The 24,179-nt window shown below is 40.2% G+C and overlaps 1 protein-coding gene and 1 long non-coding RNA gene across 2 annotated transcripts in view; one reads left to right on the forward strand and one right to left on the reverse strand.

Moving 5' to 3' along the window:
• LOC127042904 (uncharacterized) overlaps window positions 1-24,179 on the reverse strand; it is a 347,285-nt gene that overhangs the window by 142,574 nt on the left and 180,532 nt on the right. The gene's annotated exons all lie outside the window — the stretch shown is intronic.
• SLC2A13 (solute carrier family 2 member 13) overlaps window positions 1-24,179 on the forward strand; it is a 366,744-nt gene that overhangs the window by 114,397 nt on the left and 228,168 nt on the right. The window contains exon 3 of the mRNA XM_050936208.1: window positions 3,341-3,549. Coding sequence (XP_050792165.1) covers window positions 3,341-3,549 — 209 coding nt within the window. The remainder of the gene's footprint in view (window positions 1-3,340; window positions 3,550-24,179) is intronic.

Raw genomic sequence — 24,179 nt, forward strand, 5'->3', positions numbered from 1 at the left:
TACTGTTTTGAAAACTAATATATTTGTGTTTGCAAATACATTATTTATTATTACTCATGTCTGTCATTTTATTTTAGAAGAAATAAAACAGAAGAAATAAGCAAGCACATAGATCAGAACCCTAGGACTCCGTAGTGTCAGTTTACTTTTGTCTTCTGTTCTAATTGCCCCATGTAGCCAGGGCAAGATATGACATTAAGTTGTTAATTATTACGGGGTTCCAGCATTGGCAGCCTAGCTAGTTCTCCCAACCACAACCCTGGAGATGATCACAGAATGTTAGCTCAGCCAGCGTATTGTAGATGGAAGAGTAAATTCCAACTCCACATATGGATGATGATGTTGTTTTGAATTGGACTTTTAAAGGCTCCAGAGCTGGATTGAGGCAAACTGCCTTCCAAAAGTCAGAAATGAACTTTTTTTTTTTCATAGGTGGGTCCTGTGTCAATTAAAATGAAGTTTCTCTGTTGCTTTTGTGCATATAGTCAGAAAATTGTAAATGTCTACTCCATAGATCCTTACTCCTGTGTATATTTAGTCTCACAGCAGCTTTACTGACACAACATAAGTGTGTTACTTTTAAGCCCTGAAAAACCAATATGGCTATGGGAGAGTGAGGAGAATTCTATTTTGATTCAAGCATCAGAAGTAGAATTTGTCCCTTCTCTCTATAACCAATTTTCTCTTATCATTTCCTCCCCTTCCTCCTCTCACTGAAGAGACAAACCCAAGTTCCCTCCCCCCACCCTCAAAAAAACAAAACAAAACCCCAAAACAATATTGTAAATAGCCCAGGTAAGGACTTGGGGTATTTATCAACTCAAGACTCTTCGCTACTGCGATTGCTGACATGTGGGGCTTTTACCTCCAGGCTCATTCTTGTGAGCCATCTGGATTAAAATTGATGAGCATCCTATCTTCCAAGCATTTCAGAGGGAAGTATCCTCACCTGCTTAAATCACCTTCTGGTCCATAAGAATGAAGCCATTAGGCATGGGAAATAGAAGAAATTATGGGCCAGATTACCCTGTAGCTGATTTTATACCAGTTCAATTCCATAGATTTCAGTGGAGTTAGTCCTGATTTACACTAGTGTTTAGTGTCTATTGTGTTATCATGTGTGTTCGTAATCCCAGCATAGAATCATAGGACTGGAAGGGACCTCAAAAGGTCATTTAGTCCAGTCCCCTGCACTCATGACCGGACTAAATATTATCTAGACCATAGCTGGCAGGTTTGTCTAACCTGCTCTTAAAAATCTCCAGTGATGGAGATTCTACAATCTCCCTAGGCAATTTATTCCAGTGCTTAACTACCCTGACAGCAAGTTTTTCCTAATGTCCAACCTAAACCTCCCTTGCTGCAATTTAAGAGCATTGTTTCTTGTCCTATCATCTGAGGTTAAAGAGAATAATTTTTCTCTCTCCTCTTTATAACAGCCTTTTCTGTACTTGAAAACTGTTATAATGTCCCCTCTCAATCTTCTCTTTACCAGGCTAAACATACTCATTTTTAAAGATCTTCTATCGTAGGTCATGTTTTCTAGATCTTTAATCATTTTTGTTGCTCTGCTCTGGACTTTCTCCAATTTGGTCACATCTTTCCTGAAATGTGGTGCCCAGAACTGGACACAATACTGCAACTGAGGCCTGAATAAGAATGGAAGAATTATTTCTCACATCTCATTTACAGTGCTCCTTCTAACGCATCCCAGAATGATCTTGTGTTTTTTTTTTTTGTTGCAATAGTGTTGCACTGTTGACTTATATTTAGCGTGTGATCCACTATGCCCCCCCAGACACCTTTCTGCATTGCTCCTTCCTAGGCAGTCATTTACCATTTTGTATGTGTGCAACTGATTGTTCCTTCTGAAATGGAGTACTTTGCATTTGTTCTTATTGAATTTTATCCTGTTTACTTCAGACCATTTCTCCAGTTTGTCCAGATCATTTTGAATTTTAATCCTATCCTCCAAAGCACTTGTAATCCTTCCCAGCTTGACATCATCCACAAAATTTATAAGTGTATTTCTGTGCCATTATCTAAATTACTGATGAAGATATTGGACAGAACTGAACCCAGAACTGATCCCTGTGGGACCCCATTTGATATGTCCTTCCAGCTTGACTGTGAACCACTGATAACTACTCTCTAGGAATGGTTTTAAAATGAGTTGTGCACCCACTTTATAGTAGCTCCATCTAGGTTGATTTTCGCTAGTTTGTTTATGAGAAGCTCATTAGACAGTATCAAAAGCCTTACATGTGATATATCTTTACTTCCCCCCATCCACAAAGCTTGTTACTGTGTCAAAGAAAGCTATTAGATTGGTTTGACATGATTTATTCTTGACAAATCTGTGCTGATTGTTACTTATCACCTTACAATCATCTAGATGTTTGCAAATTGATTGCTTAATTATTTACTCCATTGTCTTTCCTGATACTGAAGTTAAGCTGACTGGTCTGTAATTCCCCGGTTTGTCCTTATTTCCCTTTTTTATAGAGTGGTACTATATATGCCCTTTTCTAGTCCTCTGGAATCTTTCCTGTCTTCCATGACTTTTCAAAGATAATCGCTAATGGCTCAGATAGCTCCTTAGTCAGCTCCTTGAGTAGTCTAGGATATATTTCATCAGGCCCTGGACACTGAACAATATCTGGCTTGTCTGTGTAATTTTTAACTACTTGTTTCTCTATTTTAGCCTCTGATCCTACCTCATTTTCACTGGCATTAACTATGTTAGACGTCTAATCACTACTAAACTTTTTGGTGAAAACTGAAACAAAGAAGTAATTTAGCACTTCTGCCATTTTCCCGTTTTCTGAAGGGTTTCCCAGTGAAGAATTTGGTATTTTTAAGACTGCCGTAGCATTTGTTTTTGAGGCTATTTTCTCCATCTCCTGGGATTTTTTAAAACATCCTGGGAACTTCTTGGGGGAGTTTTATATTTTGGGGCCATCAACTTGAATTGCCTTGTAGGAATGGCAATGATAATGGTGAGTCTTCTATTGGTGGTGCTGAGAAGTGCGGCCATGAAGACAGATGTGTTGTAAAGTAATTATTTTGTAAAGAGCTGAAATTGCAAGTTAGTCTTTGTAGTGAATATTTGTCTTTTTTAACACCCAAGTTAAATGTAAGCAGCACGACAGTCTCTTCAAGATTCCTTTTGATTCTAATTGAAAATTCTGGAAGCTGCTTTTGTGAAGCATACATTCACCCATTTGGTTATTTAAGCTGCAGGATGTGTTTTCAGAAAGTGGCTAATGGGAGCTGGAGAACTTGCAGATGTGAGACATTTTAAAGTTTGAATTAAAGATATTTTTTTGTTTGTTTGTAGGTACATGCTGGGCCTCTCAGCAGTTCCAGCAATTATACAGTTTTTTGGCTTCCTGTTTCTTCCTGAAAGCCCCCGCTGGCTGATTCAGAAAGGCCAAACTCAGAAAGCACGGAGAATTCTGTCTCAGATACGTGGCAACCAGACAATTGATGAGGAATATGATAGTATCAAGAACAACATTGAAGAGGAAGAAAAAGAAGTTGGAGCAGGTAGGTTAGAAATTTCTTGGCATCTCTGTCCACCTATGTCACTAAGGAGGCAAATAACAGGAAATTGTACTTTGTGGTAATTTAATGTTTTTTCCTGATCTTGTAAATATTTCAAGTATTATCATATTGATAGTTTAAGTCTAAAGAAATTAATCTGTAGAACTGAAGATGCTGTTGTAAATGCTATCCTGATTTTATTTTTTAAGTGAGGAAAAAATGAAGCTATATATTTTAAGATTTTATGTTGTCACTTGAAATGTATATTTAAAGAAGGAATAAGCAAGGCATATAGTTCACAAATAATCTGTATATTGTGAGATGGACATGAGTAGATTTATACTTAAGTTAAATATATCTATTTTGGATGTTTATTTCTATCATTTATAGAAAAAAGATTGGTATGTAGGAAAAGACAAAATTGAGGCAGCAGCTGGAGCCCCAGTCCCTTTAAATAGCCAGCGGAGCCCTGCTGCCGCAGTCCCGGGGTAGCAGCAACAGGGCTCCGGCGATGATTTAAAGGGCCCAAGGCTCCCCACAGCAGATGGAGCCCCGGACCCTTTAAAGCACTGCCCGAGCCCCGCTGCTCCCGTGCTATATGCGAACCTGTGTTATATCAGGTCGCGTTATAGTAGGATAGAGGTGTATAGTAATTATGTAGGGAAGCAAGAAGTACAAGACAACCTTTGAAAATCATTATTTCTGAAATCACCAAGGAGACAACTTCTACCACTCAGAGCTTGTGGGAAGTGCAACAGGAGTTACCTGGTGGTAGTGTGTATTTAAAATTTTTCCTGTCTGATAGTACATAATCAAATTACTTTGTTGCTGTTGGCTTGGCGTCTGCGACGGGTTACACAGTTTGAAGTGGTTTTGGAGTCATGTGCATTTTGGTTGGGATTTTCAAAAGTGTATAACTCAGGAGTACAAGTCAACTCAGTGGCACTTGGGGTGGGTAATTGACTTACACACTTGAAAATCACACTCCAAAGCAAACATTTCAAAGCTATTTTAACTGTAGTAGTTTTTGTGCATGGTTTAAAACTGTGATTCTCAACCAGTGGTATGTGTACCCCTGGGGATACTCAGAGGTTTTCCATGGGGTACATCGTCTCATCTAGATCAGTGTTTCTTAACTGGAGGGGGGCGTCACAGGACAGGTTTAGGGTTGTTGCAAATGTAGGGCCAGCTTTAGGGGATGGCAACTGCCTGGGGCTCCATGGCACGGGGTGCACTACAAAGCTAAGATACATGCTTAATATGTGGGTGGCAGGGCTCGGGTTTCCATATGTGGGAAAGGTTGAGAACCACTGGTTTAAAAAAGTTAGCCTTTATAAATTCAAGTACAGTAACTCCTCACTTAATGTTGTAGTTATGTTCCTGAAAAATGCAACTTTAAGTGAAACGGTGTTAAACAAATCCAATTTTTCCATAAGATTTAATGTAAATGCAGGGGGTTAGGTTCCAAGAAAAATTTTTGGGGGCAAACAAAAGGCATTATGTACTGTACAGTACTGTACTGTGTTGGGGAGGTGATCAGGGCTAGGGATGCAGGGTCTGGGAGGGAGTTTGGGTATGGGAGTTGCTGAAAGTACCCAAAATCATTGCTCCTGCTCATGTATCCACTCCTAGTTCCAAGGAATATAAAAAGTACAGATGTAGCAAAGCACATATTGCGAGTGAAATCAAACATGAAACCAAGCACATTTAACTTTCATTCAGGATCCTGTTGAAAGTGTTATCTGCATGAAGACTGAATAACTGGAGTTTACATGGATGATGTGTGAGAGATTGCAGAGTCTGGATTCAGTATGGGACTGCAACAGAATCCCTTCTTTCCCCCATTTCCCTTCCCTCCCCCTCCCTCCCTCCTCCCACCTGTGGACTAGATCAGTGACTGCATCACCCTCTGTGCTACTTTGCATGAGCTGCTATATAATTATGCATCTCTAGACTCCTCCCTTGGCCTGCCCTAAATCACACCTTATGTGACAACCTCGGGAAGACACAGTGGGTATGCAGAGGTCTCCCCACCATGGTGACTTCATGTGTAGCTCTCCCTTGTAACACTCTGTGAGGCTTACATGATGCACTGCACCTCTGCCTTTGGGAGCAATTCACCCAGAATGATCTACAAAATTCAACAATATTGCAGTAGATGGTGATCAGTCTAATGTTCTGCTCCTATAGCAGACTATCCAGCGATGGCCTTTGCTCTCTGCTTAACAGTCTACTTGTGTCTGTAATGATAAAATGTGTTCTCCATAAGTCCGTTGTTTCTGGAAACGGGAGGGAGGCATCCATCTCTTCCTCTTTCTCTTACTCCTTCAGCCTAGAATGATTGTTAATTTTTGTACATTCTGAACTCAGGCCTGGCTTTGGGCTGAAAATGAGAAGTGTTTTTGCTCTCTGAAATGGTGTAGCTGATTAATCCTTGATTTCTCTCACAACTTGTTCCTGGTCATCAGAGTCAAAACGGGCACTCCCATCTCCATTCTTGGGTTATATGTTCGCCTGCTTAGAGCTGGTGCATTCTTTCTTCTTGTAAGTTAGTTCCTTATCTTCACTTGGTTTCAGCTTGCAACAGATTTTCCTGTAAAGTTAATTGGGTCAGGAATTCTTCTCTACCAGTACCCTGAATACATGATTATTCTTGGCTACCATTTCGTTCTCCAGCTGCTCTATCATCAAGCTGCACTTTGCCAATATTTTTGCAGGAGCAGAGTTTTCCAGTACCCCCTCTTTTATTTCTTGTAACTTTTCTTTTATGACCATGTTTAGGTTCTGTCACTCTTTGAGTCTGTGGTGTTTTGCTACAACAATTTTAAACTAGTCCTCCAGAGAGGTCCTAGAGGTGTGTTGTTCATTAATTCTTAAAAGTAACTCTTCCATTAGTTCCCTTTTGAATGCCTTTATCATTACTGAAAGTTGCACTGTGTGGCAGGCCTGCAGCCCAAAAAGATATTAGTGTGCTTGCTGCTATGGACATCAGCTAAATTTGAGTGTACTGGAGCGAGGTGTTTCTATGATCCTGCATTATGGATGCACGGCTCCTTATGTCACCCTTGCTGAGGGGTTAGAACCGTATGTACAACCCAGTAATTATTGCAGACTCATGCTGTTAGGTGGATCTTATCGCTTAACATGGTGTAAGATGGGTTGGTGTCTCTGACAGAAGGAACTAGGGCTATTTAAGGAAAACCGAAGAACAGCGAGGTTTGTGTAAACAGCTTAGCCTGAAGCTTTTGTTGTCTGTCACAAAACCAAATACCAGGAAGGGCATAGGTCTGGATATAGTTTGGTGTGCGTGTATACTTTATGAGGCTCAGGCAGAAAAATGTCCTGGTTACAGGGGAATTTCAGTTTTATTCTTGGCTTTTCAACAATTTAAATTCAGATCCATTTTCTTTATAGTCTTCTTGAAAGAAACAAGCAGAACTTTACCCATCTGATAACACATAGTCTGTAAGAGATTTTGACTGGCTTTGAGCTGAAGCCAAAGAACAACACTGTTGGATGACCTACAATTCTGAGAATGTATGCAAATGAAATATGAAGATGTCTGATGTCCCCAAAAATGTCTAGGGAAATCACTAAGCAGCATATTGTGAGATAGTGTAATTAGAAAATGACTCCTGCAGTAATTTCGCCATGAATGTGGAACGTGTTAGACAGTTAACACATCTAAAATGGTAAACAGTAGATAAACAAGGCAGCAAATAAAAAGTTGTTCAGATGTTCCTTCCATTTGTTGACATGCCCTTGAAAGGCTGGCTTAATTTGTCTACCACATCGCTGCTCTTCATTGAAAAGTGCACTGTATAATAAGCATAATGGTCATGTCCTCAGTGAGACAAATAAGGTGAAGACTGTATATTTTAAAGGATATATTTATTCTATTTCTAATATATTTTAGAGCAGTGCTAAAATGTTGGTCCTAAATCTGTTCACAAGTAAGACAAACTTCCAAAAGTTATTCTGTAGTATTGGAGAATAGATCATGTGTAGCTGACTGCTATGAAGAATCCTCTCTAAGACTTCATTTCCCTAGCAGTAAAGTTTTTGGAGTGTCATGTATAGATGTTGTTTTCCTATCTTCACAAAATCTAGCTGTAAACCCTGGTTTTTAAGGTAGCATTTTGTAAGTAAACCCTTGGTCTGGAAATTTAACCTGGAAAGGAAGGATAATTACTTTGCCCTTTAAAGGTCAGATGTTCTTCAGGGAAGGATGTGATGCAGCACTAAATTACATTCCAGAACAAAATCCTCTTTACTTATAGCCAAGGAAGAAAAGACATATATTTAAAGGCTGCTTCTGAAGACAAGACATCTTTCAGGCATTCACCATGAAAGTTCATATTTGCACATTTCTACGTTTGCCTTTTTGTTGACTTTCCTAAACAGAACAACAGTAGAGACTAGTATGACTCTACTCACTGTAACAAGACAAGTTTGATGTCAGTCTGTTATTTGTTCAGTCATTATCAGTAGGAATGGGCCGGAGTTCACTTCATGAAAGCTAATATTAGTATTTGGTGTGTTCTTTCAATAACTAGAACTTGCATTAAAGTTTTTTTGGTTAGCGCAATCTTCAACAAGGTGTTAGATCCTTTGAAAAAGAAAACTAGGCCTTTGAAAGTACAATAAATCTTCTGCATATCAACTTTATGCCCACCCCACTAAAGGAAAAGTGTATGAATTAAAAATGTACGAACAGTTTCTTAATCTCCAGAAAATTTCAAACCAGAACTTTGGAAAATAGTAAATCAAGGAAATTTGGTCTTCATCAGTCTTCAGAATACTTATCAATATACACCAGTTGCTTCAAACCAATCATCTTCTATAGATTGGAGTTGGATGGCAATCCTTAATATATAACTATATTCATTTTGGTCTAGCTACAGCTATAGCTCAGGTTTTAAAAATATAGAGAAAGAGGCAATCAGACTTTCCTTCAATAAGGCAAAAAGTACATTCTTTTGTACTTGGGTTACACCACTGAGAATAACTAACTTGGCTTTCAGGTCAGTTTCCAGAAGTTAGAGATTTCCAATCCCAATTTCCATGCCATTTAGGAGCTCAGTTGAATTCTAGGAAACTGTAAAAGCAAGAATATTTCTTGGATTTGAAAGAAATATGTCATCCAAATAAATTCAGTATTGTTAAGTCAGCTTTATAGCACTGTAAACTTGCATAGTGTTGTACAATCTTAGAACAAGATACATGCCATGCTCCAAACTGTTTGCAAACTAATGGACAAGACATAGGTGAGATGGAGCACAAGACATCAGGTAAAAGAGCATGTGCAGAGGTGGTTGATTTGAAAGATTCCTGGAAGTAGTAAGCTTGGGCAGTTGCTTGGCTGACAAGTAGAGATTATTATGTATAGCATAAATAATGGCAATGGGCCAAAAGGAACTGGCAGGAGGAAGGACTGAGGGAAATAGGAACGAAGAGCAAAGATGAAGAGGTAAGGTTCTGTAGAGTTGAAGAAGTAGGCTTACTCCTTCTCTCAATAATTCATTAAAGAGATTTAAGGGAGGTGACATAGTGAAGGTGGAGAGATGACTTTTGTAGTGACATTGAATAAATTGGAGCAGGGAGCACTGCCTTGATTAATGAAGGCTTCTTGTCTTCACAATGACAGTTTTGATTACATGGATGATGAGGACTGGGAAGATTTTGATTGTTATGGTGAAAGTGGCAACACTTAGTTCATGGCCTGTGGCCGTGCCACTGGGACAGATTGTTCAGTGATGTAATTCTGTTTACCTAATATGTTTGGACAATAGTCTGTGAGGTTTACTTCCCTCAAGATGACAGTGATCTCTAATCTGCTACTAGTCTCAGTGCTAGAATTTGTTGGTGAAGGAATATGCTTGTTAAAGGCTATAAATGTGTCCCTTCAGAGTGGGTGGAGAATAACCCAGCAACACTGAAAGAAGAGCATCTAGATAGCAAGTTCAATTTAAGGTCAGATTGGTTGAGTATGTAGTGCAATCAGCTTGTGAATAGTCTCTGATTTTTCATGTTCATTTGTGAGAAGCAGCCAGGGAAACACCACTTTGAATTTCCTGATTTTTTTTTTTGTGTGTGCACATGCATTAACCACACAACTTGTGCTATCTGGGAACATATGTTATGTGGTAGTCATATTGATATAATTTTGGATAGGAAATAAGCATATGTAAATATAAAAGACATATTCATAATGTGATTAAAACGAAATGAAATTATGCTGCCTTCAGAATATCTAATAGTATTCAAGAGTTCATTTAATTAAAAAGGAAAAAAGTCTGGTTTTTCGCTATTTCAACTTCAGAACTGATTATACAATTCTAAAAAGATTACTTCCACGGTAGCTGCATATTTTGTAACAGGGATTTAGGCAAAAATGCAGCGTTACATGAAAGAGTTAAATGGGCATAGAGGAAAGATTTCTTTGACCACTAGGAAACAATTGTAACACTACCGTTAAACAATACAATTAATTGTTTGGTCACAGAACATACTCTGACAGCTAAAATTGGAGGTAAGCTTGTAGGTTCTTTGCTCTTTAACCTTGTGAAGATGCGTGGGAAACTGTAAAATAGATGTTTTAATTTGATGAATAAAAGTCCACATAATTATTTAATACGTTGAAATTCCTAGGATGAAAGGACTAGAGTAGAAGAATAGATTTTCTTGTTTGATAAACTTTTGTTTGTTAAGACATTAGTTATGGAAGCATACTTTTTTTAACATTATTAATAGTCACTTTGCTAAATTGTAGGTGCCATGGTTACAGGGCTAGCTTTCCCCTCCCTCTCCCCCATCCTGGCACTCTGAGTTCATAGATTCCAAGGTCAAAAGGGGCCATTGTGATAGTCTAGTCTCATCGCCTGAGTAACACAGGCCATAGAACTTTCCCCAAATAATTCCTAGAGCAGAGCTTTTAGAAGAACATCCACTCTTGATTTAAAAATTGTCAGTGATAAAGAATCCAGCACAACCTTTAGTAAATTGTTATAATAGTTAGTTACTCTGCCAGTTATAATTTATTTCCAGTCTGAATTTGTCTAGCTTCAACTTCCAGCCATTGAATCATGTGATACCTTTCTCTGGTAGATTGAAGAGCCCATTATAATATATTTGTTGCACATATAGATACTTATGAAGTCTAATAAAGTCACTCCTTAACCTTCTGTTTGTTAAGCTAAATAGAGTGAGCTTCTTGAGTCTATCGCTATAAGGCATGTTTTCTAACCCTTTAATCATTCTCTGGCTCTTCTCTGAACCCTCTTTAATTTATCAACCTTCTTCAGTTTTGGACACCAGAACTGGAGACAATATTACAGTATTGGTGCATCAGTGCCAAATATAGAGGTAAAATGTTATGCTGTCTGGAGTGGCTCACAACTGTGTGTGCCTACCTCAGGACATGCACCTCAAACTGGTGGCTTGTCTATAATTAGGTTTTACCAAGCTAGTAACACAAGTGAACTCCTGGATCACTATACCAGTCTTACCATGGAGTCAGATGCAGTCCCGATAGCCACTCCAGTCTATCTTGCCACTCAGGCAAACTGGTCTTTGATAAATGGTCACTTATACCAAAGATCACATCACATTGCTCCCAGTCCCAAGAGACCAGCCACTTACCCCAGATCAATTGGTACTCTAGATCTTACACCAAAGACAATGCTGGTTGCCAGTTCTATAGAAAACTAATTAAAGGTTTATTAGCTAAGAAAAAGAAGTGAGTTATTGAGAGGTTAAAGCAGGTAAAATATATGTACAGGTGAGTCAGTCTATAATACCAAACCTGCCAGTTTTCCAAAAGCCTCTCAGGGCTACCCAGAATATCTCTGGGGACCTCTGTCTTCTCTTTCAATTATTCTGCCCTGTAAGAGTCCAAACAGTCCAGAGATGAAGGATCTTTCCTTGAATCCATACTTATAGCTTCTTCTCACAGAAAACAAAGCTGACAGTATCACTACTCACACAGACTTTTCCTTTGATGATGGAGACTGAGGAATCCACTTAGAGTCTTTGACATCTGGTCATCACACACAATGGCCACTTGCTTTGAAATTAGTACTTTTCTGTTAAAGTTCTTCATTTGCATTCCACAAGGCTTCTTTCTCAGATGGGTTATTTAGTTGTAGGGATATACACAATGTAAATGTTTGCTACTACATTATAGCAGGATACTGATAAGCTAGTAGGATAACTGGCATCTTGTCAGTGGAGCAAAACAGGATTTTATTAAGGGAAATTATGTACCTGTTATGAATAAATCTACTATAATAGCTTGTTTTAAGGGGGCGAGGGGGAATGATTTCTCTCATTTCCAAGATCCCACAAAGATCAGCAGCAGTCATATCTTCTTTAAAGAACATGTTAATTTATCTCATCAACAGGTAAAATAGATATTTTTCCATTTTAAAATGTTGCTATTTATTAATGTTGCGTTTACATATCTATAAAAAGAGGAAGTAAATACCCAGGACAAAAGCAATTTTTTTCCATGTTGACACTTTTCTCCGGTCTCATTGGCATAATATACAGACACTCAATTTATTAAAACTTTGTTCCACAAAATAAAAATTGTTCAATGGTCTTTCATAACACGGTAGATCTGACGTGTTTTCTCAAAGCTTTGCATGTTTTACCTCAGAGGGACTGAACTTATTATGTAGGTTACAGACTCTCTTAACACTTGCAGAAAAATATAACAAAAGGTACTAATTTAGGTAAGAATAAAGATATTACTAGTAAGAAAGCTTTTTTTTCACTGATTAAGCATATAATACCAGGGCCAGAGGTGCTGCAAACAATTTCCAAATCAAAACCTACATTATTTAGGAAACTTTACATAATTTGTTCTGTTGAACCCTGCTATTTTATTGCTTAAGGATGAACTGTGTACATGAATACATTTTTCTAAATAGGTGATTAGCAATGTTTACCTGTTCCTAAATGTTCAATATATTAGAAAGCATTTAGCTGTTTCTTTAAACATTCTACTAAGGAAGATTTAAAAGTTGTTAACTTCTAGCCTCCTATTTAACAATGTTGCCAAGAATTTCAAAAGTGATGTGTATATTTTTGGGTACCCAAACTGGGACCCCTTAACAGGGCCTGATTTTCACAGGGTGAGTTCTTGGCACTTTCTGAAAATCAGGGCCTTTAAGATATCTTAAGTTGAGCATCCAAAAACTGATGTACTAGAAATCACTAGTCAGTTAAAAACCCCAATCTAGATTAATATGAATCATAGAAATGTAGGGCTGGAAGGGACCTTGAGGTCATTTATTCATCCCCATGTGCTGAGTCAGGATGAAGTAGACCTAGACCATCCCACAGGTGTTTGTATGTCACCTGTTCTTACAAACTGTAATGATGGAGGTTCCACAACCTCCATGGATAACCATTATGTATCTAGCTTTTGTTTTAAAGGCCAACATAATGATACAATCCCAGTCATATAAGGACTGGCTGGAGTTTTGGAACCTGATACAGGAAATTATTGGGTGAAATTCTGTACCTTATATTAAGCAGGATGTCAGGCTAGAAGATTATAATGGTTCCTTCTGGCCTTAAAATCTATGGAATCTGTAAAATGTCACCCAATTGAGAACGTTTTCCCAATAATACCCTATTATAAAACATCTTATTGTAATTGTAAACATGGAATTGGAAAGATGTTTAACAACTTGCCTTGTTAGAATTTGGCGTTGTATCAGTTAGTGTGAACTTGTTTTATTTTTAAGATGCATGATTGTAAATGTGAAAGTTGTATTAGGAGGATGTGGATGTGACCCAATCTCATGGCATGGACTTAGTTAAACATTCATTTTTAATTAATTTTGGCATCAGTAGTTTGTTAATATCGGGGCATGAACTGTTAATTCATCACTTATGTTGCCTCAGGCTTATAATGTGTCACACCACAGTACCTGTCTTATTTCTCAATTATTAGCACAAAAAGAATTGGATAAATTCCCTCCGTGACTACTGTAATTACTTCCTCTGGGTAAATTCACTGTATCAGGACAAGTGGAAATGTTAATAGTTTCACGTAACATGCAATAAGGAATCACTTCTGCAATGTGTGGGGCATGGGCTAGGTCTAAATTTTTTATTTCACACTTTTATTTGAGTTTCTTTTTCTTAGCCCTGGTCTACACTACGAGTTTAGGTCGAATTTAGCAGCATTAGATCGATTTAACCCTACACCTGTCCACACGATGAAGCCATTTTTGTCGACTTAAGGGGCTCTTAAAATCGATTTCAGGACTCATACCTGACGAGGGGATTAGCACTGAAATCAACCTTGCTAGGTCAAATTTGGGGTAATGTGGATGCAATTTGACAGTATTGGCTTTTGGGAGCTATCCCAGAGTGCTCCATTGTGAGCGCTCTGGACAGTGCTCTCAACTCAGATGCAGTGGCCAGGTAGACAGGAAAAGCCCTGCAAACTATATTGAATTTCATTTCCTGTTTGCCCAGTGTCGCGAGCTGATCAGTACAGGTGACCATGCAGAGCTCATCAGCAGAGGTGACCATGCAGTCCCAGAATCACAAAATAGCTCGAGGATGGACCAAACAGGAGGTACTGGATCCATCGCTGTATGAGGAGACGAATCCGTGCTATCAGAACTCCCTTCCAAAAGACAAAATGCTGGAATATTTGAAAAAATCTCCAAGGGCACGAAGGACAGAGGTTATAACAGGGACCCGCAGCAGTGCCGCATGAAACTTAAGGAGCTGAGGCAAGCCTACCAAAGAGGCAAACAGCCATTCTGGGGCAGACCCCCAGACATGCTGCTTCTGTAATGAGCTGCCTGCCATTCTAGCATCCCCTTTCCTTGCCTTGTGGATGGCAGTTGGTACAGTATGACTGCTAGCCGTCATTGTCATCTCTTTTCCCTTTCCCCCTCCCCAGTTCAAGATGGAGCCAGGCTCTGTGTCGGGCAGGGTATCTGAGCCTGACCATGGGAAAATTGAGCCTGAAGAAACCAGTGAAACTTTGTCAGAGGAAAAAACAATGATGTTGTCTTTTTGCATTAACAAGTATAATGAATCACTGTTGAGTAATGCTGCTGTAAACTTTAAAAGTGATGTAGTATTTTTGTTTTATGTAGTGTGTACTGAAACTTTTTTTAACATCCAGTATTGAATAATTATCTCAACATAGAAGGCAATTAGGTTAGTCAGGCATGACTTGCCCTTGGTGAATCCATGTTGACTGTTTCTGATCACCTTCCTCTCCTCCAAGTGCTTCAAAATGGATTCCTTGAGGACCTGCTCTATAATTTTTCCAGAGATTGAGGTGAGGCTGATTGGTCTGTAGTTCCCCGGATTATCCTCCTTCCCTTTTTAAAAGATGGGCACTATATTTGCCTTTTTCCAATCATCTGGGACCTCCCCCAATCACCATGAGTTTTCAAAAGTAATGGCCACTGGCTCAGCAATCACATCAGCCAACTCCCTCAACACCCTCAGATGCATTCGATCCATCCCCATGGACTTGTGGATGTCCAGCTTTTCTAAATAGTCCTTAACCTGTTCTTTCACCACTGAGGGCTGCTTACCTCCTCTTCATATTGTGCTGCTCAGTGCAGCAGTCTGAGAATTTACCTTGTCTGTGAAGACTGAGGCAAAAAAAGCATTTGAGTACTTCAGCTTTTTCCACAGCATCTGTCACTAGGTTGCCTCTCACATTCAGTAAGGGTCCCACACTTTCCCTGACCTTGTTGCTTTACATACTTGTAGAAAGTCTTCTTGTTACCCTTCATATCCATTGCTAGCTGCAACTCCAATTGTGCTTTGGTCTTCCTGATTACGTCCCTCATGCTCGAGCAATATCTTTATACTCCGCCCTAGTCATCTGTCCAAGTTTCCATTTCTTGTAAGCTTCCTTTTTTCTGTTTAAACTCACCGAAGATTTCTCTGTTAAACTAAGCTGGTCGCCTGCCATATTTGCTAGTCTTTCTACACATCAGGATGATTTGTTCCTGCACCCTCAATAAGGCTCCTTTAAGCTGGGGAGAATTGGCTGGAGCCTCTCTATTGTTGGTTCATGAGTGCTTGGGAGAATATTCTTGTAATTCAGTTGGGCGTGTTTCTGCCTGTGGATGTTTGTGTGACTGCAGTGCCAGTCAGAGGTTTGTAGCTTGACATCAGCATCACAGTATGAGAGGCAACTCAGGTGGGTGGGAGGAAGGGCATAGCATTCTTACTGTCCAGGTTGCACCCCAGAGACCCCATCACAGATGGAGACAGTAGAAATGCCTACAGTAGATAAAGATTGTAAATAAAAGTTTCTAGAAACACTTTCAGCTTAGTGTTTTGTTTGCCATCAGTTTCAGCTGATTTGAAAAACTGCTCAAGTAGTTTTCAAACACCGTTTAACCAGTTTAATAACCTTTCCACATACTAGTGCCAACCTTTTTCTTAGCTCCCATTTTCTTAGCAAAAAGAGAGCAAACTTGGACAAGGTATGCTGTAGCCCTTTCGTATACAATTCAATTGTTGTTTACTTTTAGCAATAGAATAGATGTTAGTGCTACACTTGCTCAAATAAATTTGTGAGTTAGCAATAATTTCCTTTAAGACACAAACAATGAACATCACCGATCATTTTTCATTTAAGCATATAAAAAATAGAGTGCTCCACAGAGTTTTGTTTGTATTGCTATGGTGACAAATACAATATTTGTCCCAGTGTTTTTGGAGCATCTAGCGCTTGAAAATGGCAGGGAAGAGAGGAAAATGATGATTCCATACCTGTTTGATTTTTTTTCTTCAATCTTACTAACCCACCCCTGGAGCACTGATTTGTGTATAACTATTTTTCTAATATAAGTGACTCAAGGTGAGCCCCCCAAAGGAAAAAAATTACATAAAATATGTTATATCCAAATAATGTACCAAATTAACTTGGAGTTAACATTTTCAATGTCTGGCAGTTTAAAGCAACAAGAAGAAATTGAATGGTAGTTCAGTTTGAAGAAAGTTCTTTTAAGCGTTTAAAAAAAAAACTATCAGAGGGGTAGCCGTGTTAGTCTGGATCTGTAAAAGCAGCAAAGAATCCTGTGGCACCTTATAGACTAACAGACGTTTTGGAGCATGAGCTTTCGTGGGTGAATACCCACTTCGTCGGATGCATGTAGTGGAAATTTCCAGGGGCAGGTATATATATGCAGGCAAGCTAGAGATAATGAGGTTAGTTCAATCAGGGAGGATGAGGCCCTGTTCTAGCAGCTGAGATTTGCAAACCAAGGGAGGAGAAACTGGTTTTGTAGTTGGCAAGCCATTCACAGTCTTTGTTTAATCCTGAGCTGACGGTGTCAAATTTGCAGATGAACTGAAGCTCAGCAGTTTCTCTTTGAAGTCTGGTCTGTTGGCGAGGACTAGCCTGCCACCCAAGGCCTGTGAAAGTGTGGGTTCATTGTCCAGGTGGGTTGTAGATCCCTGATGATGCGTTGGAGGGGTTTTAGCTGGGGACTGTATGTGATGTCCTGTTGGTTTCTTTCTTGGGTTTGTCTTGCAGCAGGAGGCTTCTGGGTACACGTCTGGCTCTGTTGATCTGTTTCTTTATTTCCTCGTGCGGGTATTGTAGTTTTGAGAATGCTTGGTGGAGATTTTGTAGGTGTTGGTCCCTGTCTGAGGGGTTAGAGCAGATGCGGTTGTACCTCAGTGCTTGGCTGTAGACAATGGATCGTGTGATGTGCCCGGGATGGAAGCTGGAGGCATGAAGGTAGGCATAGCGGTTGGTAGGTTTTCGGTATTGGGTGGTGTTAATGTGACCATCGCTTATTTGCACCGTGGTTTCTAGGAAGTGGACCTCTCATGTAGATTGGTCCAGGCTGAGGTAGATGGTGGGGTGGGAGCTGTTGAAATCTTGGTGGAATTTTTCCAGAGTTTCCTTCCCATGGATCCAGATGATGAAGATGTCATCAATGTAGCGTAGGTAGAGAAGGGGCGTGAGTGGACGAGAGCTGAGGAAGCGTTGTTCCAGGTCGGCCATAAAAATATTGGCATATTGTGGGGCCATGCGGGTGCCCATAGCAGGCCTTGAGTGGCAGGCCAGTCCTTGACTACAGACAACCTGCCAACCTGAAGCATATTCTCACCAGTAACTGCACACCGCACCATAGTAACTCTAGCTCAGGAACCAATCCATGCAACAAACCTCAATGCCAACTCTGCCCACATATCTACACCAGCGACACCATCACAGGACCTAACCAGATCAGCCACACCATCACCGGTTCATTCACCTGCACGTCTACCAATGTAATATTACGCCATCATATGCCAGCAATGCCCCTCTGCTATGCACATCGGCCAAACTGGACAGTCTCTACGGAAAAGGATAAATGGACACAAATCAGATATTAGGAATGGCAACATACAAAAACCTGTAGGAGAACACTTCAATCTCCCTTGCCACACAATAGCAGATCTTAAGGTGGCCATTCTGCAGCAAAAAAACTTCAGGACCAGACTTCAAAGAGAAACTGCTGAGCTTCAGTTCATCTGCAAATTTGACACCATCAGCTCAGGATTAAACAAAGACTGTGAATGGCTTGCCAACTACAAAACCAGTTTCTCCTCCTTGGTTTGCACATCTCAACTGCTAGAACAGGGCCTCGTCCTCCCTGACTGAACTAACCTCGTTATCTCTAGCTTGTTTCTTGCTTGCATATATATATATCTGCTCCTGGAAATTTCCACTACATGCATCCGACGAAGTGGGTATTCACCCACAAAAGGTTATGCTCCTAAACGTCTGTTAGTCTATAAGGTGCCACAGGATTCTTTGCTGCTTTAAAAAAAAAAATTATTCTCCTTGGGAAATGCTATGAATTTTCCCTTTTCCCATTAGACAAATGGTACAAGGCATTTTCAGGTGTATGATTTAGTACAGACTTTCAGGTATAGCCTGTACAATTCAATAAATCTTGTCTGCTCTTCTGCTTCATTCTTGATAGCAAATAAGCAAAACTATGTGTACATTTATGTAACTTATATTTATAATTATAATTGAAGTGCTGGTGACATTGTATTAAGGTTACCTAACACTTTCCATGGGTTTGAAGTAAGATTTTGAAATCTAGTAGGTTGGGAGGTCTGGGGTTGGTGTCTTTTTGCTGTTCCTGTAAAAATCTCTTCAGATTTTGCTGTGGTTTATAAGCCACAGAAAATCACCATTTGCTTATGCACAGTGGAATTCTTTTTCCCCTCAACACTGGATGTGAATTTCCTGAGTATTCCAACAGTTCTCTGCACGCTCCCAAGCCCTGTGGACCTCAAATGTCATTTTGAAGCAGCTGAGGCTAGAGCCCCCAGATCTTTCCTATGTAGCCACCCTGTCTCTCATAAAGACTCTATGACCTTTGTGGTTAGGTATACTGACTTGAAATGGCACTACTCCTGCATATGTAACCCACTAGTTCAGTGTGTTACATGCCTTCTTCTTGTGGCTGGAGGATGACTGCCTACTTCTGCTTTCAGCTAATAGATCTATTTTTTTTAGTTCAGCTGATAGGGGTTTGTAGGTCCTGGTCCAGACCCATGATAATCCCTGGGTCAATTGTTAGTTGCACATTGATAGAATTTTTTTATTTACCAAAAAGAGAGTAAATAAAAACTGATATTAAAGAACATTAACACTTCAGAGTCAAGCACACAAAAAATAATTAATGTTGCCTTGGCAATCTTAATTCTTCCCTCTTGTGTGTAGGCATTAATCTTTGAATTGCATAAACATATTACTTTTTCCACACAACGTCTGCCTTCATAAGTGTATGAGATTTATTTGAGGACCCTCTGCCTTATTTGCTGCAGAACACTGAAAATGTGTAATGGATAACATAGAGTTGCAAAGAGAACTTTCACAGGTAATCGGAAATGAGTTCTTAATTGTCTGGGTGCAAAACTTGAGACATCAATAGCCGGGGAGTGCAGAGGACTCCTAACTCCAGCTGAAGTCAGTGGGAGCTGCAGTTTTCTATCTGTAAAATGGGGATGGTAATTCCTCACCCCACTGGGCTTTTGTGAAGCTAAGTGTATTGTTTCTGAGGTGCTTAGATACTGTGATGATGAGTACCATAGAAAAGCCCATGGGGACATTTAAAAAAAATATTTTTGTTCCATTGAGGTTGTGAATGGTATGCAGTAAATTGGGCATGAAGCCACAAGTTGAACATTGAGAACAAATGAAATATTGAACAGCTGCCTGAGTGGCAGAAAATAGTATGTGATTAATGTAATTAAAGACAGTATCATAATGTATGCATACAAGGCAGCTAAATTAAGATTGCATGAAACATAATTTTTAGTAGCACCTCAATGCCTCAATCAGCATCCGGAGATTTTAAGCCCAGAAGGGACCACTGTGCTCTAATCTGACCTCCTGCATAACACAGACCAAAGAATTTCATCTTTTTCTGATATTAAGATCAATAATCTTGTGATTGAACTAGAGCATCTCCTTTAAAAATCTTCACAAATGTCAAGTGATGGAAAATCCCCCACATCTGTGGGTAGAATCAGGCCTCAGTGTATTAAGCACTGTATGTGCACACAGAAAGATACAGTCCCTGCTCTGTAGAGTTTACAGTATAATTCAGGTTTCCAATTTCCTGTTTTTTTTTCATGCTTCTTACTTTTCCTTTACTATTCAGTTGGTCTTATGCTGGACATGGGTACACTATCCTAGATGACCCTAGGATTGCACTTGTGGAAGTGGTGGTCTCTAGGGAGATACGCACACCTTTGCTGGTACTCTCTACCAGCCAAGGTATCACAAGGTGAACAGTAACAGTGCCCCTGCTGGTGGAATCTGAAGCATCCTACTTCTCCGGTGAGCTGGAGGCTCAGACACCGGCTCCTCCACCGCTCCAAGGCATGAAATTAGCCCTGATGGGATTCACGAGTGTCTTGGACACTGTCACACTTCCACAGTGCACATTACAGAGTTCAGGAGCAAGGGTACCCTTTCCCTTTGGCACCAACTCCTTACTCTTAAGATCACACACAGTGGCCCTATTGGGATTCTTGGATCCTTACTTCAGACCTCCCAACCTCCAAGGATTCGAATTAAAGTTCAGACAAAGGTCACTGAGTAGACAGGTGTGTCAGCTCTTTCAAGAGTATTATTTCAAGGAGGATCAATTCTAACAGAAATATCTACTTAATTACCCAATGCAGCACTTTCATCCTCATTGCCTTATGAGATAGATGGTGGCACCAGCCTCAGAATTGCCACCTGATGTGACTATAAGCAGTTCCAGGACCTCCTGCAGAAGATGGTGGAATCACTCCAGATTCCCCTGGAGGAAGTTCCAGGACTCCATTCACAAGTTGCTGGACATCCTTCCACTGGCAGGCTCAAACAAGACGGCACTTCTGATCAATGAAGCTATAGTGGAGCCAGCCAAGATGGTCTGGCATATCCCAGTCACCTATATCCCCACCCCAAAAAGGACAGAAAAAAAGTACTTCTAATGTCGCAGAATATTTGTATTCTTGCCCCACCCCTGAACTCTGGTGGTTCAGATTGTTGCTGTATCCAGCAGACTGAACGTATCACTCCCTGTACAACTATAAGGTTTTTGGAAGGCCTTCACAGAGCCTTTCCTCTGGGACTCAAACAGATGCCTATTAGGAACCTTAGTCTAGTTTTGTCAGTGCTCATGGATTCTCCTTTCAAACACTTGGCCTCCTGCTCCCTTCTTCATCTGTCTATGGAGGTAATTTCCTGACTGCAGTCACTTCTGCCAGAAGAGTAGGTGATCTCAGGGCCCTTACGGCGGACCCTCCTTATGCTGTCTTTTATAAGGATAAGGTTTCTTTGAGGTTATACCCCAAGTTAATACCCCATAAATCAGGTCTTATACTAGTCGATATTCTTACGAAAACCTCACAATGCCAGAGAAGACAAGACACTACATTCCTTGGATGTCCGTTGAACCTTAGCTTTCCACCTGCAAAGGACGAAACCCTTCAGGAAATCTTCCAGACTCTTTGTTTCCGTTGCTGAGAGGCTGAAAGGGGAAAGAAGTCTCTTCATAGACTCTTTAAATGGATCTCTGGTTACACGCTGCTTTGCTATGTGTTGATGGAGCTCCTCCACCTCAAAGTGCAAGAGCTCAGTCATCCAGAGCCCAGGCTACCTCAAAAACTTATCTTCTGGGTGGCAACATGAGGCAATGTGAGGTCTGTTCATACCTTTATTAGACATTACACTTGGATATAAACCTCTTCAGCAGACACATCCTTCCATAAGGCAATCCTGCAGATTGTGGTACGACATGGTTCCTTGCACCCTCCTTGATGAATACTGTGTGGGAGTCGCCCACAGGAGAATACCCATAGGGACCACCATTCAAAGAAGAAAAGAAAGTTACTCACTTTACAGCAGCAGTTCTCAGCTGGAGGGGCGTGTCAGATTTCTTAGGGGAGTGCGTCAAGCCTTTCCACTCATGGAGCTGCAACTCCATATTTGGCCTGGCCATCCTTCCATTGCGAAGGCAAGTTGGCTAGGCTAAATTTGAGTGTGTGGTATTGCGACCTGGTGCAAGGGATCTTAACACCCACTATCACTCTCCAATGCTGAAATTGAGAAATGCTGCCCTGGAAACTTTATGAATATTAAGGTATGTGCTTTTAAAAGGTTTCCTAGCCTAGGTACAGTTGGCAGAATCAAAGGACCGACTTATTTAAAGCAAAATCCCCTTTATTGGAATCAATGTATTAATGTCCCCAGTTTCATCTAGATCAGGGGTTCTCAAACTGGGGGGTTGGGACCCCTCAGGGGATTGTGAGGTTATTACATGCGGGGTCATGAGGTATCAGCATCCATCCCCAAATCTCGCTTTGTGTTAAATATATAAAAAAGTGGTTTTAATGTATAAGGGGGGGTCGCATTCAGAGGCTTGCTGTGTGAAAGGGGTCACCAGTACAAAAGTCTGAGAACTCCTGATCTAGAGGTCACCAGTACAAAAGTCTGAGAACTCCATTTTGTAAGAGGAGAGGGGTGCTCCAAATTTAAAAGTGAAGTTGGGTGGGAGAGCATGATTCAAAAAAGATATTAAGCCCCAGCCTTGCAGCAAAAGAGTTTTTAGATATGTGGTCCCTATGGGCATTCCACTACCTGTACTCTTTCCTATCTGCTTCAGACCTTTTCCTAAGGTGATTCACAATAGAAAAGAACTGGAGCAGTGACTCCCCTGAGGCCATTGGTTTGGCATGTTGGTAGTAAAAATTTTGCAGTCTTAAGTGCCTGGAGTGCAGGTGCGTTCACAGTGGAATATCCCTAGGGACCACACATCTTGAAGAACTCCACTTACTGTAAGGTAAGTAACCTTCGTTTTCAGCGTGAACTGTTGCTGAAATTGTTTTCACAAGTTACTTTATGGCGGTAGGAAAAGAAGGAGCAGCATTTCATGGAAGCTCAGTGAATGACTTGTCAACACTGTCAATGGTCATTGTATTAAGTTTCACACATACATATTGCATGAGGCTGGATTCCCTAGTGCAATTATGTCTGTGCTTCTAACCATTTCACCTCTCCCAACATATCTTTTTCTTTTAAGAGAAAGTTTGCTTGAGGCTAGTTCTTACTATTCCTGCTAATGCGCGCACACACGCAAAAAATAGAGTAAGAAACACCCTCTGTATACCTTTTCCCTCCCATATTCACCTGTAGCTACCTGAATCAGATATGGTTGAAGATCATCACTTGTGATCATTTGCATGACATTTTTTAAACTGGAGCTAGTTTTCCTTGTGTTGGCCAATGCACTTTAACTTGCCTTATTTGTCAGACTTTAAGATCTCTTTCAACATCTCACAGCAGAAGTTGGATATTCCCTAGAAGTATAGGAATTCTGTCACTTTCTAGACAGACCAGTTTAATAGTGTAAACTGTGTATAAATCCTAACCTCTCACATATAAATGCAAAATCCCCTTTAACTTTATTTAGTTTCTTACTTTATCCCACTTAGATAATATGGTAGAGGGGGCCATTGCTACCTGAACACCTCACAATCTTTAAGGTGTGTATCCTCACAACACCCGTGTGAGGTAGGGAAGTGCTATTATCCCCATTTTACCAATGGGGAAATGAGGGCCTTGCTCAAGCTCACACAGCCCAAGCCCAAGTGATAGTTCAGTCCAACTCTCCAGAGACCTGGGCAAGCACTATAGATGCTGACCCACCCTTATGATCCTTTCCTGAAAAATATATGCCCCTGTGGATAATACAAGTGTCCCTAGGGAGGACTCTTCTTTACAGTTGCTTCAGACTTGGTAACTGAAAAGGCCGAAATGAGAGGTGACATTTCTGTCAAATGTCCCCAGGCAAATGACTCAAAAACTATTAGTATTCAGGCTGTTATGCTGAAGCTAAGTTGTCTGGATGTTCACATAGGTTTCCCTTTAGCAATATGGAAAAAATATTCTTTTTCATACCCTTCACTGAAGATTTGCCTGATTTTTATTTCTCTGAATGGCACTAAAACAAGAAAGTCATGACTGACTTGACTGCATTGTGAAACCAGGTACATCTGGGGAATAATTATCTATGACCTACAAGGCATAAAATGGGAAGCAAGTTACCATGGAACTCAGGATA

This window comes from Gopherus flavomarginatus, chromosome 1 (genome assembly GCF_025201925.1).
Source record: "Gopherus flavomarginatus isolate rGopFla2 chromosome 1, rGopFla2.mat.asm, whole genome shotgun sequence".
Lineage (NCBI taxonomy): Eukaryota > Metazoa > Chordata > Testudines > Testudinidae > Gopherus > Gopherus flavomarginatus.